The sequence below is a fragment of the Euprymna scolopes genome, chromosome 2 (genome assembly GCF_053919585.1).
Source record: "Euprymna scolopes isolate OS-2025 chromosome 2, ASM5391958v1, whole genome shotgun sequence".
NCBI lineage: Eukaryota > Metazoa > Mollusca > Cephalopoda > Sepiida > Sepiolidae > Euprymna > Euprymna scolopes.
In genome coordinates, this window is record NC_136483.1 from 63,034,628 (window position 1) to 63,053,639 (window position 19,012).

Consider the following 19,012-nt stretch of genomic DNA (forward strand, 5'->3'; position numbering starts at 1 on the left):
GACATTTTACCATACAACTGAATAAATATATATATATAATATATATATATATATATATATATATATATATATATGTATGTACTTATTGATTTGTAAATCGCCACTTGTTCTCGTCTCCTCTTACCAACAGCGACTATAATTCATTCCTCGCATTGTGACAGCCTTCTAAATCTCATTTACATACCTAACCCACACAATGCTTCAAGCAAACTACATATCAATCCTATATATATATATATATATATATATATATATATATATATATATAGGGTGCGTCTGGTATTTGAGAACATCACTTATTTCATCTCTTTTATCTATTATTTATTCTTTTACTTTGTTTCTTTCAGAAAATTAATTATGGCAGATATTAATATAACTCAGGAAATGAAAAGACAGGCTGTAATAGTTGCAATCATGGCAGAACACAGTGATTTGCAAATTGCACAATTTCTAAAAGTTGCTCGATCGTTCATTTTTAAATTTCGCAAAGAATTAGAGGACAAAAATGGCCCAATTTCTCAAGTTTCTAAACGTAAAAAGCATCAACAACGCTCTGACAGCATAAGAATATCTGAATTTGTTCAAAGAGTTCAGAACATCATTGATGAGCGCTCTCAAAAGTCAATGAGGTCAATTGCAAAAGATCTTAATGTCTCAGAAGTCACAATTCGTAGAACTTGTCATGAAAATCTTTGATACAAGTCGTATGTGATGAAGAGAGGCCGGTTTATCACCAAAGAAAATCGTTTGGTAAGATCCAAGAGGCTTTTAAGCAAACTGAACATCCTGCTGAGCAACACATTCTTTGTTTTTGTTTTATTCAGACGAAACAAATTTTGATCAAGACCAAAAGGTAAATCGAAGAAATGACAGATGGCTATGTGCCGACCCTTCTGAAGTTCCAAGAGTCATGCACACAAAATTTCCAGCAACTGTTATGGTTTTGGGGGTGGTTAGCAATGAGGGACATGTGATGCCACCACATTTCTTTCCACAAGGACTGAAAATCAATTCTGTTGCTTACATTGAAGTCCTGAGTACTATTGTGAAGCCTTGGATTGATAGAGTAAAAAATAGAAGGCCCTACATCTTTCAACAAGACTCTGCACCGGCACATAAGGCTCAGAAGGCACAAGAATGGTTAGCAGAGAATTTCCATGATCACATTACACCCAATTTGTGGCCTCCAAGCTCTCCAGACCTAAATCCGTTGGATTATTATGTGTGGGGCGTTGTTGAGAGAGATGTTAATAAACATCCTCATAACACTAAAGATTCTCTGAAAGCATCCATAGCCAGAGTAATGCAGGATATTGACGAGGACCATCTTAAATGTGCCTGTCAATGGTTTAGGTCTCGAACAGAAGCTGTAATTGATGCTGAGGGCGATTTTTTTTAATAAAGTTAAAAAATAATGATTTATGTACAATAAAGTGACTTTTTGTAATATCGATGTTTTTGTTTGTCTTCTTGATTATTTTTAAAAAGGAAATATATGTTCTCAAATACCAGACGCACCCTGTATATATATACATATATAGTCATCCACATACAGTACTGTTCCGCTATTTCACAGCTCATCAGTGCGGTTAGACAGGCGACTACCTCAAGCCAGGATTGAAACCTGTATATATATATATATATATATATAACTGCGTGTGTAATTGTGATGCAAAGGTTGAGCAATCTCCAACCACACTTCTCTTGAATCAGTATTCCAGTCACAAGGAGAAGTCTAGGATGCTCGGAAACAATTCTGAGATAAGTGGAGAGCTCATACAGCACCTAGTATTCTCAAATGTTCACCCATTTCGTAGTATTGACCAGCGTCAATGTTGCTTAACTTTGGTGATCTAATGGAAAGAAATGAGTCATCATGATTATGCCGTATACTGAGACCACAAAACATATTTACTATAACATAGTTTAATGGTTAATTGGAGAGAGAGAGAGAGAGAGAGAGAGAGAGAGAGAGAGAGAGAGAGAAATTGATGTTCTTCATTTCTTTACTAACCCAACGTCTGAGAGGTAAAAGGGGAACTTTAATGGAACACTCGGATATCTATGCATTTCATATGAACATTTAGTGTTAGCCTCAGGAAGGGGCCCCTTGATTTCAGAGAACTTACACTAAAATAAAATTTTTAAAAATGTAATTGTTATTAATCCCCCCCACACACATATATATATACATACACATACACACACTTCTACATTAAACTTCATGCATGTCTATTAAGCGCTAAGTCACTAATATCTAGTAAAGAAAAAATGTTAGTGATATTTATAGTAATAATTGATTAAATAATTAAATACAGAATCTGTGAAAATACACTTATTACTGGAGTATAAAAGGCTGTATAATCTTGCATGACAGTAACAACTTCTCTCAGAAATAGTGTCCCTATTTACTTGCCGCCTTACGAAGGCAAATTTAGACACAAGGTCAGTTTTTTATGTGGTGGATATCCAGTTCTGCAAAAAGGGGTATGCTGAATAAGACAAAAATGAAATTATCCCGGTCAAGAAGGATCCTCTTCCTCCTCTGACCAAAGACAGAAACGGTACTATACTCTGATCCTAGTCTGAAGGCCAAAAATATAATACGGTTGTAAATTCCTTTTTGTTTTTGTTTTTATTCATTGACAGGTGATGGTAGTCCAAATGCTCTCTGGGACTTCACAGGATGGAACAAAATTCCGCAGAATCATGGTCTGACTCTGCCAAAATACCTGACTCCCCATTGCATCCATCATTTAACTCCCGATGCAAAGTTAATCATCATTTTGAGAAATCCTATTGATCGGTGAGTTTGATCTATGTATCAATAGCAATATTGACAAGGTATGCATGTCTGTTACGTTCTCATCAACAAGGATCGCACATGTTATGTTTTCACCCACAAGCAATCAAGAAATGAAATAAAGTCTTTTTATACATACGTGCACAGGCTGTTTACGTGCTGGTCTTTTATTATTTGTATCGGCACTTCTTTCATCACGTTTCATGAATGATTGTCTATGATTGTTGATTGTCTTGTCCTTTTAACTTATGCAAAACAAGCTTTTCGTTCATGAATGACACAAGAAAATATTTTTGAGTTCTTCAAGATTTTATTTGAGAGAATGAACATGGGAGAGAGAGAGACTATATGACTGATTATTTACTTGGTTTTCTAACTTGAGAAATGAGTTTACGTGCAGAAAGACGGAGACATTGGCAACATTCAACTTAAATTATTTCTACATTCTTTTTTGTATTTCATCTGTATCGCTTCCTGAGAGAGACTGATTTAAAAACCCTTGCTCTCTTTTGCTAAAAAAAAACATGGCGTCATCATATCCCCACATTGTTCAACACCTGTTTTTTTAGTACATTCGACCGCTGCCCCTGCCCATTTTTTAATGTTTGATTTATTCTAAAAATATATTCAGTGTAATTGAATGAGTTCATAAATGGATCATAACATTTAGTGCTACTAACGATTAAGTTTATTTCCTTTAACTACAATAAACCTTCTCACCTATCGATCGCCATGACAAATAACAGCCTACCTGAGAGTTCATCGTTCAAACTTCCCAGCTTAGCATTCACAAGCAACATGAATTGGAACAAATATGTTGAGGACATTGTCCAGATTGTTATAAAGAAGGTAAGCTCCCTTTACTATGCTAGAAAATTGCACTTTTAGAAAACCACAATTTATCCATGCATGGAGTATTGCTGCCACATCTGGGCTAGTACATGTACCACTAGTCTCTCACTCTTAGACAGAGTCCAAAAAAGAGTCTCAAATCTAGAAGGTCCCACACTGTCGACCAAGTTCCAACCTCTATCTCATCACCAAAATGTTGGATCGCTGTGCCTGTTTTACAAGTATATTAATATGTACTCTGCTAAACTCATAGACTTGTGCCCCCATGACGTACACATTCCAGACTGAGCTGACAAGGAAAAAAATCCCACCCCTTCACCGTTAAGTTGTCTAGATGCTGGAAAGCCTTTTACTCTGATAGCTTCTATTTTTGGGTTGATAGACTTTAGAATTCCTTCCCTGTTTCCTATTCCCTAACTATACTAACATGCAGAGATGTTGCGTAATGTAGCAATTGGTTCTCCCGAAGGATTAACAGAAGGCATCACGTGAAGGTTTGCTATTTGCCCCTATACCGATTAAGTGGCATACCACCACCTAAAGTCCGCCGGGATATAATTGCGAGAGTTGAGCATACTAAACAACTCGAAGACCCCAGACACCCTCTCTATGGCTACTCGGAAGTGGCTAGACGACTTGTGTCCCGGCAAAGCTTTGCCACAGTGGAGGAACTACCAGACACTCCTACATCCTCTTACCGGCTGCCGATGGGGAGAGAAGTAGACCCTCAGTCTACAAATATAGCACTGCCAGAGCCCAGTGAAACCTTACCACCTGGCACACACCTGTCCCGTTCAGAGTAGGTCACTCTGAATAGGGCAAGGGCAAAAGTTGCAAAAACTGGCGATAACCTCCTCATGTGGGGTTACTCTACAACTGCTGAATGCCCCTGTGGTGCCCAAGTTCAGACCATCGAGCACATTTTAACATCTTGCCCACTGGGGCCCAACTGCACAGACGAAGACCTCAGTGTTGGTAATGAAACCGCACGCCACTGGTTGAAAAGATGGAGCGACAAGATATGACTAACATGCAGAAGTTTAAATGTAATGTGAATAGACATTTTGATCAAAATCCATTACATGATTTTCTATCTATCGATTTATCTGGATAGGTTCCTTGCCCAGACCAATGTGACTCTCTCTCTCTCTCTCTCTCTCTCTCTCTCTCTCTCTCTCTCTCTCCAGCTTGTCTTCCATCAGCTGCCTCAGATCTTCAGGATCACAGTTGGTGTCATGTGCAATTTGTTGGACGAAGTGGATCTAGGTCATCCAATGCTCATACGATCATGCTGTGGAGTTCACAGTAATACATTTCCCACCAGCTCTTACTTGCTCCTCTGGCAGTGACCAGTAAATCATAGATGTCGCTCCCTGATGATAGTAGATATGGCAGGTAGGTTGCCATAAAGTTGCTGCTTCGTGGGATGATCTTACTAAGATATATTTAACACTGTTCGTAGCATTCGGGTGTATGTGCTGTCTAGTTTTTTTTCTAATCTTTTGGTGAGTGTCCAAGTTGTAGCACTGTAAACAAGGACAGACTCCACCACTGCTCTGAAGAACTGCCTTTTCAGTTTGTCAGTTAGCCTTGAAGTCCATACTGAACACGGCTTATCCAATAGAGGCCCATACTTTTGAGATGCTAATTTCGATGTCTCTTTCCGTGGAATCCATGTTACTTCCGAGGTACATAAACTCAATGACTTCTTTCAGTGTTGTTCCATCTAGAGCTTTGATCTCCACCCCCCCCCCACATTGAAAGTCATAAACTTTGTTATGTCCACATAACATAAAGACCAATGTCGTTTGCAGAATTTAAATTTTAGTAAATGTCTAAAATTTGAAACTTGAACTTGAAAAAAAATTAAAATGTTTTATGTCTAATGACTATTGATCAAATTTAATGCAAATCTGAAATCTTTGAACTTTCAAATGTAAAATGATGCCTATATTATGCACCCCCCTCCCCTTTAAAAACTCTTCAAAGAAACTGAAATTTGGGGAATATTTATTCATCAAACTTTCATAAAGGGCTTCCACCTCCTGTTTATTCTTTTGCATAACATTTAATTAAACTAAACCTAGTCCATATTTGGACCTTTTACTTATAAGTTGTATTCCATAAAGATCGGTAAATTAATTCAGAAGTGTATCTGTATATAAAATATATAAACATCCTATACTTTTTGCCTGCTAAAAACAGACAAAAATTATAACCTGTTAACTTAGAATGAATTCTTTATGCTAAATTCATGATTAAATATGCTTACATTTGTGCTTATTCTTGCATTAAATACTAATTCTGTATTAATCCCTAACTGTGTATCAATCAGATATTTAATTTGCTGCACTTTATCATAACAAAGATTCATACAAAATTTTAGCCAGATTTGCCTAGTAGTTTCTAAGAAAAATTAGAACGGACAGCTAGATAGACAAAGAGAAATATATAGATAAATATACCAAACTATATATATATATATATATATATATATATATATATATATATATATATATATATATAGTAATTTATAAAATATATATGGCGATTAAGCTACACTGAATATTCTGCGTTTCATCCGCTATAGGATTCGTCAGGCCTATAGCGGATGAAACGCAGAATATTCAGTGTAGCTTAATCGCCATATATATTTTATAAATTACTAACTAGCTCTACCTACGTATTGAGCACTTTTGAAGTAAATACTTAAAGTTTACGCATAAATCTATACTTTCGTATATTAAATTTATGTGAGTAAATGAAGTAGTTATATATATATATATATATATATATATATATATATATATATATATATATATATATAACACTGCTTATCAAATTATTAACGACTGTACATTTTTTTTAATATTTAAGGAACAAATGAATAAAAATCGATGGAACTTGGAGAAACTGCTTACGATACTATTCAGCTACTCCAGTCCAAAAATAAAGGCCCTGTCAGTGGGGCATTAGAATACACTGACTGCCCCCCTGCAGAGGGTAAAAGTCCCTCAATGGGGCCACCTGTTGGCCGTGGGTGGCGACCCGTGACACCTTGGAACGGAATCCTGGTGATTGAAGGTCCTGAAGGACGAGTTCATGAGCCTCCTCTTCCTAACACATCTCTTTGGCCCTTACCTCGGTTAGACGGGCGGTCGGAGGGGCCCGATCCGATCAATCGGCTGGTCAGGTCAAGCACTATGTCTACTATCAATGGTTCAGACTAAACTGAGAAATTTAAAATTAGCAAAAGAAATCCTCTTAAACAAAACCATAGAAACTGATAAACCTCACCCCTAAAGTAGACGTTCGAAAGCGCTGGCCAAGGGTCAATCAGCAAGTGTAGAATCCAATCCCGACATGGCTGCAATCACAAAATTTTGTTCACTCTAGATTTGGGTAGTGAAAAATTGAGTAACGACAGATGCTCGGTATTTCTTACTTGACTGAGTATACTGCCTGTGTAGCCCTGACTCTGTCAAGGCGAATGGGTTTCCCCCTTGACAAGTCCCAATATTGGGCTCCGGGGTGGGTGGGGAACACAGGCAAAGAAACTTTTATCCATATTTATGTCAAAACAAAAAAAAAAAACCCAAACGCGCCTTATCGGACTCAGATAATGAGGAAAATACGGATTTTCCTAAATACTATGTATTAGAATCTTTGGACGAAACGCCAATGTCAAAATTATCCCCTTTTCTCATTGAAAAGGTGTTAACAAGAAAAATAAATCCTAAAATGGTAAAAAAAACTAAAGATGGTAACCTATTAATAGAAATTGAGACAAAAAGCCAAAGCCTAAATTTAGAAAATATGAAAACTTTCCGTAATATTAACATTAAAGTTACCCCACACAATAAACTAAATCAATCCAAAGGAGTTATCCGTAGCCGGGAACTATCTCTGGCTTCACCAGAAGAAATCCAAAACGAACTGAGCAAACAAGGAGTCATTGACTCTAAAAGAATCTATATAAAGAAAAACTCAGAAAAAATACCAACCCATACTTACATTATTACATTTAACACTCCAAAAATTCCACCTAAAATTAAAATTGGTTACACCATGGAACCAGTTGAAATATACATCCCAGATCCTCTGAGATGTTTCAACTGTCAAAAATTCGGTCACCATAGAGATGCCTGCAGAGGTCATCCCACGTGCGCTAAATGTGGCTCTAAAGAAATAAGTCACAATGAACAAGAATGTCACGAGTCCAAATGTATAAATTGCCAAGGGGAGCACCCTGCCTACTCAAAAAGCTGTGAACGATGGAAAACTGAAAAAGAAATCTTAGCCACAAAGCATAAACGAAACATTTCTTACTTAGAAGCGAAGACAATAGTGGAAGGAGTCATTAGAAATAAAACATATGCGAAAATAACAGAAAAAACAAATCCCACCAACCAGCCTGATAAATACAATGAACTTATTGAAAAACTGGTACATCTAGAACCAAACGAATTGCTTAACTTCCAAAAAAACCTAAAAATACAACACTTTCAAAAACTAGAAAAATTAAAACTAGAAACTAGGAAAGAACCCAATAAAGTATTTATCTCCTCCCAAACCCAAACCTCCCCTCTTAAAAGCCAATATCCCCAAGAACTAACTTTCTTAAAACCAAATAATAAACCAGCAAAACAAAAAATAGAAATCCTCACCAAAAATTTAATAGAAACTGATGAAATGGAGACTGAATATCAAACAGAAACCCCAAAACAAGAAATTTCCTATCGAACACCACCAAAACAAAAGAAAAACCTAAACAAAACAGTTATAAGGTCCCGTTCAAACTCCAGAACTAGAACCCCAATCCCTAAAAATCAAACTGAACCTGAAGATGAAATGGAAACAGAATACCCAAACCAACAAACAGAAACCTTAACTCAAGAAATCTCCCATCGATCAACGTCAAAACAAAAGAAAAACCAAAACAAAACGGACATAAGGTCCCATGCTAATTCTAGTTCCAGATCCCCAAACAAAAAACCCGAAACAAAAGACCAAACAGAAGACAAGCCAAAAACAAAAGAAAAAAACAAAGCTAATTGAAAACCCTCCACAACTTGCACTAAATCCATACCTTATATCAACACCAATACTAAAACCCATAATCAACAAAAAAAAAGAAAAAAAAAAACACAGCACAGAGGATCATTACCTTACCACCAATGACCTATAAACCAGTATTCCTTCAATGGAACATTAGAGGTGAAAAGGCAAATTTCGACGAATTGAACCTTCTCATTGCCTCTTTTCACCCAGCAGTCATATGCCTACAAGAAACATATAAGAAAATTCAGAACACACTACATATCAAACGATATACAACCTATGATTATATACACGAACAAGGAAATAGAACCTCCGGAGGAGTGTCCATTCTAATTAATAACAATATAATTCAAAGCGAAATCAAACTGAATACAACACTACAAGCCGTTGCAGTAACCATCAGTCTAAGAAAACCGCTAACAATTTGCTCCCTATACCTGCCACCTAATGAAAACATAAATAAAACAGACTTGAACTTATTGATCCAACAACTCCCTAAACCTTTTATCCTCATGGGTGACTTTAATAGCCACAATGAACTATGGGGAAACAAACAAACAAGCAGAAGAGGTAAAATTATCGAAAATTTTCTAGATGAAAACCAACTATGTTTGTTTAACAACGGAACCAACACCTATCTTCACCCTAGCTCTGGAACACTCTCGGCTATTGACCTCACCATATCAGAACCCAGTATTTTCCCAGAATATAAATGGAATGTACATCATGAGACCTGTGGGAGTGATCACTTCCCGATCATCCTAGAAGGTCAAGAACCAGAGAATGACACTAAAACACCCCGATGGAACTTGCATAAGGCCAACTGGGAAGATTTCAAAAAAAGGTGCCACACAGACCTAGTGCAAGAAGCTAATTTAACAAAAGATGATGACATTACCCACTTCACCAATACTCTAAATATTATAGCTGAGAAAACTATTCCTAAAAGCTCCCCATCAACAAGATATAACAAGCCTTGGTATAACAAAGATTGCAAAGAAGCGCTCAGAGCCAGACGAACAGCACTCAGAAAATTTAATAGCCAACCAACTAAAGAAAATTTAGAAAATTACAAAATAAACCGAGCCAAAGCTCGCAGAACCATTAAGCAAGCTAAGCAATCAACATGGCAAACTTATGTTAGCCAACTAAATTCAAACACCAAACCTAAGGAAATATGGAACATGATAAACAAAATTACTGGGAAATACACTAAACAAGCTAATAAACATCTCATCCATCACAATGTCAAAATCACTAACAAAGAAAAAATAGCTGAAATCTTAGCAGAAAACTTTGCCAAAAACTCCTCACCGACTAATAGGAACAAAGAATTCCAAGTCATCAAAAACCAAGCAGAACAACAACAAATCCGCTTCCATTCAGACAACACTGAATACTACAATCAAATCCTTACTATGTACGAATTAGAAGAATCTCTCAAAAACATCCATAATTCAACAGCCGGACCAGATGAAATCCCCTATGTCTTCCTAAAAGAATTGCCAATGAAATCAAAAGAATACCTCCTCAAAATTTTCAATGATATCTGGATCAATGAAAAATTCCCCGACACTTGGAGGCATGCCATTATAATTCCCATACCTAAACCTTCAAAAGACCCCTCAGATCCAATAAACTACCGTCCCATTGCACTTACTAGTTGCATCTGCAAAACCCTCGAGCGAATGATCAATAGAAGACTATCCTGGTATCTAGAAAGAAATCACCTAATCTCTGAACACCAAGCAGGCTTCCAAAAGGGCAGAAGCCCTATTGACCATATCATAAATTTGGAAACCTATATTAGAGAAGCTTTCATCCTCAAAGAACATGTGGTAACAGTTTTCTTTGACATAGAAAAAGCTTTTGATACCACTTGGAAGTATGGAATATTAAAAGACCTGAATGAACTAGGTCTAAGAGGCAGAATGCCAACATTTATCAAAAACTATCTGAGTGACAGAACCTTCCAAGTAAGACTCGGAAACATCTTATCAAAGTCTCAAAAACAAGAATTGGGAGTTCCCCAAGGTGGAATTCTTTCAGTTACACTCTTTAATGTGAAAATAAACAATATAGTTAATAACATAAACTTTGGAACAAACTATGCCATCTATGTTGATGATCTCATGATTAGTTTTAAGGCCAAACATATGAACACTATTGAACGACACCTACAATTATGCATCAACAAAATTACTAGCTGGGCTACCAAAAATGGCTTCAGCTTTTCTCAAACAAAAACAAAATGTGTTCACTTCTGCCAACATAGAAAAATGCATCCTGACCCCGAGCTAAAAATTAACAATAATAGACTAACAGTTACGGATCAATACAAGTATCTTGGAATCACCTTTGACAAAAAACTCACCTTCATACCCCACATTAAATACTTAAGGAAAAAATGCAACCAAAGAATGCAACTTGTGAGAACCATAGCTCATACAAACTGGGGAGCTGATTGCAAAACAATTCTAAAACTCTATCAAACACTGATAAGATCAAAGTTGGACTATGGCTGCTTTATCTACGGTGCAACAAGAAAATCCTACATTAAAGAACTGAACACAATTCACCACCAAGGACTCCGACTAGCACTTGGAGCATTTCCCACTACACCAGTCGAGAGTCTTTATGCAGAAGCGAATGAACCTACACTTGAAATGAGACGGACAAAATTAGCCCTACAATACTATACAAAACTTGCATCTAACACTTCAAGCCCTATATACCAGAGTGTCTTTCACCCCAAACACCAAATCCTATTCCAAAAAAAGGAAAAAGCAATCAAGTCTTATGGTCTCCGTATGAAAGAAATAAAAGACGAAGCCAAAATTAACATCTCGCAGATCCACAAAGCTTCTACACTCAAACATCCACCCTGGCTTTCCAAAACTGCTGTAAACCCACCTGAACATCTAAAACACTCTCCTATACTATTAGATCTCTCTAAACACCCCAAATCGAATACAATCAAACCCATCTATATGGAAAAAATACATGACATTCTTCATGACTATCCGGACTATGAACACATTTATACTGACGGAGCTAAAACCAAAGAAAAAGTCGGAAGCTCTGCTATTTATCGGCAAAGAAAAATCCAAAAACGCCTACCTGATAGGTCTTCCATCTTTAGTGCTGAAGCCTCAGCAATAAACCTGGCCCTTAATATTATAAGTGCTGATCAAGCAAACAAGTTTATAATATTCTCAGACTCTTTATCAGTCCTAACTTCATTAAAAGAAAAGAACATTTGCAATCCGCTAATAACTAATCTATTAAACAAACTCGATTTTCTTCATACTCAAAAACAAATCATCCTATGCTGGATCCCAAGCCATATTGGCATCCTAGGGAATACAAAAGCTTACCTAGCTGCTAAAGAGTCACTAAACTTGGAAATCTCCAACATAAAAATCCCCTACACTGACTTTAAACCAACCATAAACCTGTATATCAAAACAAAATGGCAACAACAATGGAACACTTATACAAAAAACAAGCTACAAGAAATCAAACCTACACTTGGAGAATGGAATCCCAAATCTAAACTAAACCGAAGAGAAGAAGTGATCATTACAAGATTAAGAACAGGGCATACAAATATCACCCACTCATTCCTATTAAAAGGAGAAAATCCACCTGAATGCTTACCTTGCCAAGAAAACTACACCGTTAAACATTTTTTAATTAACTGCATTGACCTAGCTCCCCTACGCCAAAAACACTACAGCATTAACAACATTAAAGATCTCTTTGAAAAAATAAATGAAAAAACAATTCTAAATTACTTGAAAGAGGTAAACCTCTCCTCCAAAGTATAAATCTACCAAAAAAAAAAAAAAAAAAAAACTTTTCAACCCAAATCTCTTACAAACCTTCCTCCAATCTTACCTTGACATACTGGAAAATAAAGAACACCTACCTTACTAAGACATCCAAAGGAAAAAAAAATGAACTTATTTGGCCTTAAATGACCATGCAGCTGTTGATAGGCCAATAAACTGAACAAACAAACAAACAAACAAAAACCAAAAATAAAAGTATTTAAAGTATTATTAGCAAAACTATGGCAAAAGATAGGAATATCTGTTGATTTCAGTGTCAAGTTATTAAAGAGGTTGAGAAAAAAACACAATATATGCATAAGTTGTTTATTGAAATAATATTCAAACATTACATAAACTAGGAAAAATCCTTAGAACAAAATAATTACATAGCAATTTATACGTTGACATAATTAGTAGGGCATATGAAATCCTTTTTTATGAATGACTTGTAAAAAACATTGGTCCGCAGAATTAGTCAAATTTGTGATTTCGTCAACAGTTATTCCTCGCAATACCTCTTGGAGAGCATCTCACAACTCATCTTTGCTCTTAAATTGGCGTCAACTTGCATAGAGGCGTCGCTTCATGATACTCTAAAGGTTCTCAATTGGGTTCAAATCTGGTGAATTTTCAGGCCACTTCATCTTCCGTCGCCCAGATAACTCCAGTTGTTGCAAATACTCTTTGATTTTGTTTGCTGCATGCGAGGGAGAATTATCCTGCATAAAAATAATGGTTCTTCTGAACGTCAACCTCTGCTTCTTCAGCTATGGTTCAAAGTGCTCCTTCAGAAAAACTATGTAATAATTTGACATCATTTTTACGCCTTCTGGGACTCTCCATGGGCAAACTAAAGTACCTCCGATAATCCCAGCCCAAATCATTATCCCACCACCACCTTGTTGGCGCCTTAAATGTTGATGACGATATCGTCCATCTAGTACCCATCCCTTGCTCCAGCCATCTGAGCCATCAAAAGCGACACGCACTTCATCTATGAACAAAACTTTGAAAAAATCCGTTTTCATGTTGTCCTCTGCCCATTTCTATCGGTTTTGTATAATGTTGCTTTAATGGAGGCTTTGTTAACAGACTGTGCCACTTATTTCAGAAGGCGACATCAAGTACTTTTTGAGACATTCTTTAACCAGGCTTGGTCAAAGACTTCTCGACTTGTCTACCTAGGGTTCTTAACAACTTCACATTTAATTTGGAGCAGAGAACGGCGTGAAACAATTAGATTTACCTTTATCAGATCTCTTACGAACCTTTGTAGGGTATTTGACAAAGTTCTTAGTTTGATGGTACCTTCCTATCATTTTCGATATTTGGAGGGTGGTTTTAACTTTTGCTAGCTGTTCTTATTTTTTTATAGGGGTGGGGGGGGGTACCACTTATCAAAACCCAGAGGCCATTTGAGGATAAGGGTATACATTAGTCATTGTGATTTTAGCATAGTAAACATTAGTGGGAATTTTGTAACTTGGATTACTTAGGGAAACGGTTCAATAAGAACTTGTTCACATTGAACTTGAAGACAATCAGATTGTAGTCAGCTGGAAAGCAGGCAAACGGAATAGATTTCCACAGGTGAGCAGTTCTAAGAAAGAAGCCCTGTTCATGGAATCTACGTTTAGGTGTAGGCGTGGTTTAGTGGGGGATGCCCTTTTCTCTACCCTGCAACCCCTCTCCCACAGAAGAGACGTTGCGAGCCTATCCTTGTTTTATCGTTATTTTCATGGCAGGTGCTCGTCTGAACTCCAATCCCTGGTCCCCCCTCGCCAAACTTTCACGAAAAACACCCGTCTAGCTGAATCCACTGTGAAAAATTTCCCCCACTCTATATCTGTGCCTAAATCAAAACGCGGATTTCATGAGCAAAGCTTCTTTCTTAGAACTGCACGCCTGTGGAACTCTGTTCCGTCTGCCTGCTTCCCTCCGGACTACAACTTGGATGTCTTCAAGTCTAATGTTAACAAATTCCTAATGAACCGCCCCCCTAATTAAACACTTCATAAAATCTCCTCACTAACGTGATGTACTTGCAATAACCCTTATCCCTGAGTGGCTTCCGGGCCTTGATAAGTGGTGATCACTGTGTAAAAAAAAAAAAAAAAAAAAAAGGCACAGATAAAGAGTGTGGGAAATTGTTGATAGTGGTTCTGGCTAGACAAGTGTTTTTCGTGAAAGTCTGGCGAGGGGGGACCATAGATTGAAGTTCAGATGAACACCTGCCATGAAAATAACGATAAAGCAGGGACAAACTCGCTACGTCTCTTCTGTGGTTGCAGGGAAGAGAAAAGGGCATCCCCCACTAAGCTCCTGCCCAGATGTGGCAACAGTACTCCATCGTTGGCCGTACCTGGCTTTTATATAGATAGAGAATTGCATCAGGAGTGAGATATCTACTGAAGCGGTAGAAGGATCCTACCATTTTTCCAGCGACTTTGGCAATGGATTTCATATACATGTTCCATTTCAGATCGGGAGTAAAGGTTAAGTCCAGAAGCTTGTCAAAATATGGAGCCTCCCAAAGACAAGAGCCATTCATTTTGATTGATGGCAGCTGGGCAACAGAGCGTTGATGATGTAAAGATAGAAGCTTGGTTTTAGATGCATTAAAAGTAACTAGCCACTTTTTCCCCATTGTACCACATGCTCAAGATTAGAGGAGAGAGAGTCAGAGAGAACTTGGTCGTTTACGGTCTTTGAAATGCTGCCATAGATGGTCATGTCATCAGCATTTACGAATGATCTAAGGATGTGGTTTGGAAGATCATTGATGTAGATCAGAAAGGGAGTTGGGCTCAGGATGGGCCCCTGAGGGACTCCAGCATTAATACTTAGAGCTTCTGATTTCTGCCCATCAACCACTACTCTTAAGAACATATCAGAAAGAAATGATTTAATAGTTGAGAAGACATTTCCAGCTATACCATCACTGGAGATCTTGTGAAGTAGACCTTTATGCCATACCTTATCAAAGGCCCTTGATACGTCAAGAGCAATTGCCCTAGAGAGGAAGCCTCAGTCGAGGGATTCACCAATCCTATGAAATATAACTGTGAGCACGTCTGCTGTAGATCTAGCAGAACGTAAACCATATTGCATGTCACTAAGAAGGTTATTTATACTGAGATAGTTGACTACTTCTTTATTTAGCACAGATTCCAGCAGCTTACTCATGATGCATAGGAGGCTTATTGGTCTGTACTGCGAGGGAGATGAGCGATCATCTGAGTTATTAAATACAGTGCATATGAGATTTTCCAAGGTGTTGGGAAGCATTTCTCTTTATGTCAACGTTTAAATAACTTTGTAAGTATGGGCGCTAGTTCTGGTTGAAGCCTTTTGAACACTATAGGACCAGTTGCTTTACTGGAATCTGTAATAGGACTCTTTCTAAAACTACTCAATCCACCTTTATGACCCATTTTATTGATGAAACAAACTGCCTTGTTAATAATTTGACACACCTTACATTGCGTGGAACAGTACGAAAGTTTCACAGTAAGCGCAGCTCAACATTGCCAACGTTTCCGAAGCTTTTGATATGAAACTACCGGCCGGTAAGTTTCTGAAACTGGTAAGAAAATGTTATCTCATTAATAATTTGAAATGCAGTATTTATATATATATATATATATATATATATATATATATATATATATATATATACTGCCTTTCAAATTATATTAGCAGTGCACCCAGCTTTGCTTGGGCCCTATGTACTGCTTATAACTTTCTGTGCATATGTATATATATATCAAAAGTTTGACTCATAACCAGGGAACCTACATCTAAAATTTCAAGTGTTTAGACCAAAACTTGGCGGAGGAGTTTAGTAGAGTCTGCAAAGGTCAACTCTGTAAACTTTGACCTCTTGACAGCCAAATTTTCGCCCAAAAGCTGATTAAAAAGTTTCCTGCATTTTTTAATACCCTTTATGAAAAACTTCAAATGTTTAGACCCAAAATTGGCTGAGTAGTTTGCTAGAGACCGCAATGGTAAAATATTTTGAACTTTGACCCCTTGGCAGCCAAATTTTCGGCCAAAAACCGATTAAAGGCTTGCCCTATGTCTGAATACACTTTATGTAAAATTTCAAATGTCTAAACCAAAAATTAGCTGAATGGTCAAATTTTTTTTAAACTTTGGCTCCAATTTTGACCCCTTAACATTTATTATTTTGAGCTAAAATCAAATTAAAAACTTTGAACCATGTCCACGGAACCTACATCCAAAATTTCAATTGTTTAGACCCAAAATTGGCAGAGAAGTTTGGTAGAGTTTTCAAAGACCAAATCGTTGAACTTTGACAGCCAAAGTTCTGACCGAAATCTCAATACCCCTTATGTCAAATCTCGAGTCTGTAGACTGGAAATTGGCAAAGTAATTTGGTAGGGAAATATACACACACAGACATTTTCACTTCTATATATCTATACGCCTATGAATTCGTTTTTCTTTTGTGTGTATTGATATTCATATTAAAAACCCCCTTTTCTATTTATTTATAAACAAAATACAGTTTTCTTATATATGCGTTGTGGAAATGCATTCACTACAAAAGATCTAGCTAATTTGCATATTTTTTTAACATTCATTTTAATTAATTCCCTATTAGTTTTTTCGATTTTCTTATGGGATGATCATCTAGAGTTAACTATTACGTGTAATTATATTCATGCATATATTCTACATGATTTATACTTGCATAATATTTGTGTAAAATCTTTACAGTAAACAAAAAACTGTTTCCATATATATTTATGTATACGTATATATCTTTATTTAATCTATTAGTCTATATATCTATAAACGTGAACGTGTCTGTGTGTCTGTGTGTCTGTCTGTGTACATTTCCCTACGCAATAACTCTGTCAATTTTAAGTCTACAGACTCGAAATTTGATATACAGGGTACTGAGATTTGGGAAAATCGATGTGATCGGTTTTCCGCCAGAAATATGGCTGTGAAGGGTTCAAAGTACAACAATTTGACCTTTGAGAACTCTACCAAACTCCTCCGACAATTTTGGGTCTAAACATTTGAAATTTTAGATATAGGTTCTTGGACATGGATCTAACTTAATAACTTGATTTGATCCCAAAACAATAAATTTTAAGAGGTCATAATAGGGGTCATATTTAAAAACATTTATCTTTTTTTTGTTTTGTTTTTTTGCTCAGCATACACATTCAAATACCCGGGCAACTCCGGGCTGAAATGCTAATGTATCTATAAAAGTGAACGGGTCTGTGTGCTTGTGTGTGTGTCTGTCTGCGTGTCTACATTTCTCTACGAAATAACTCCCCAATTTTTAGTCTACAGACTCGAAATTTGATATACATGGTACTGAGATTTGGGAAAATCTATGTGATCGGGTTTCGGCCAGAAATTTGGCTGTTAAGCAGTCAAAGTTCAACGATTTGACCTTTGAGAACTCTACCAAACTCCTCCGACAATTTTGGGTCAAAACATTTTAAATTTTAGATATAGGTTCTTGGACATGGATCTAACTTAATAACTTGATTTGAGCCCAAAACAATAAATGTTAAGGGGTCATAATAGGCGTCAAAGTTTAAAAAATTGACCTTTTTTTTTTTGCTCAGCATACACCTCCAAACACACAGGCAACGCCGGTCACCCATGCTAGTATATCTATAAAAGTAAAAGTGTCTATGTGTGTCTGTCTGTGTACATTTCCCTATGCAATAACTCTGTCAATTTTCAGTCTACAGACTCGAAATTTAATATACAGGGTATTGAGATTTGGGAAAATCAATGTGATCGGTTTTCGGCCGGAAATTTGCCTGTTAAGTGTCAAAGCTCAACGATTTGACCTTTAAGAACTCTACCAAACTCCTCCGACAATTTTGGGTCTAAACACTTGAAATTTTAGATATAGGTTTCTTGGACATGGATTAATAACTTGATTTGATCCCAAAACAATAAATTTTAAGAGGTCATAATAGGGGTCAAAGTTTTTTAAAATTTGACCTCTGCGATCACTACCAAATTACTCAGACAATTTCTGGTCTAAGCATTTGAAATTTGATATAAAGGGTATTCAGTTATAGGGCAAGCTTTTTAATCGCTGTGGGTCAAAAATTTTTAGTTACCAATATATAAATGTATATATGTATGTATGTGAGCATGCTGCCCAGCACTTTCGGCAGAGACGACGGATTTTCTCAAGATCAGCATCGTTTTAAAGTTCGCCCTTTCAGACGACAAATATCGAAAAATTGGCTAAAAACATTAATATCTTCACCTTAAACTGGGAACTTTTCTATACGGGGGGGGGGGCGCTTTTTTCGCCGATATTTTTTAAAGTCATCCTCTCCTTTTGATTTTCTAGCCTAGATTTTAAAAAATGTCACTTCTCTTTTGGCGCTGGTCGTAACAGCATAGACGTCAGGTTTTTTCCCCGTTTTTTTCTTCTTTTGTGGTACGG

General features: G+C 36.8%; 1 protein-coding gene across 1 annotated transcript in view; it reads left to right on the forward strand.

Moving 5' to 3' along the window:
• LOC145291590 (carbohydrate sulfotransferase 15-like) overlaps window positions 1-19,012 on the forward strand; it is a 132,956-nt gene that overhangs the window by 56,492 nt on the left and 57,452 nt on the right. Inside the window, exon 5 of the mRNA XM_080137671.1 lies at window positions 2,650-2,806. Within this exon, the coding sequence (XP_079993797.1) occupies window positions 2,650-2,806 (157 nt within the window). The remainder of the gene's footprint in view (window positions 1-2,649; window positions 2,807-19,012) is intronic.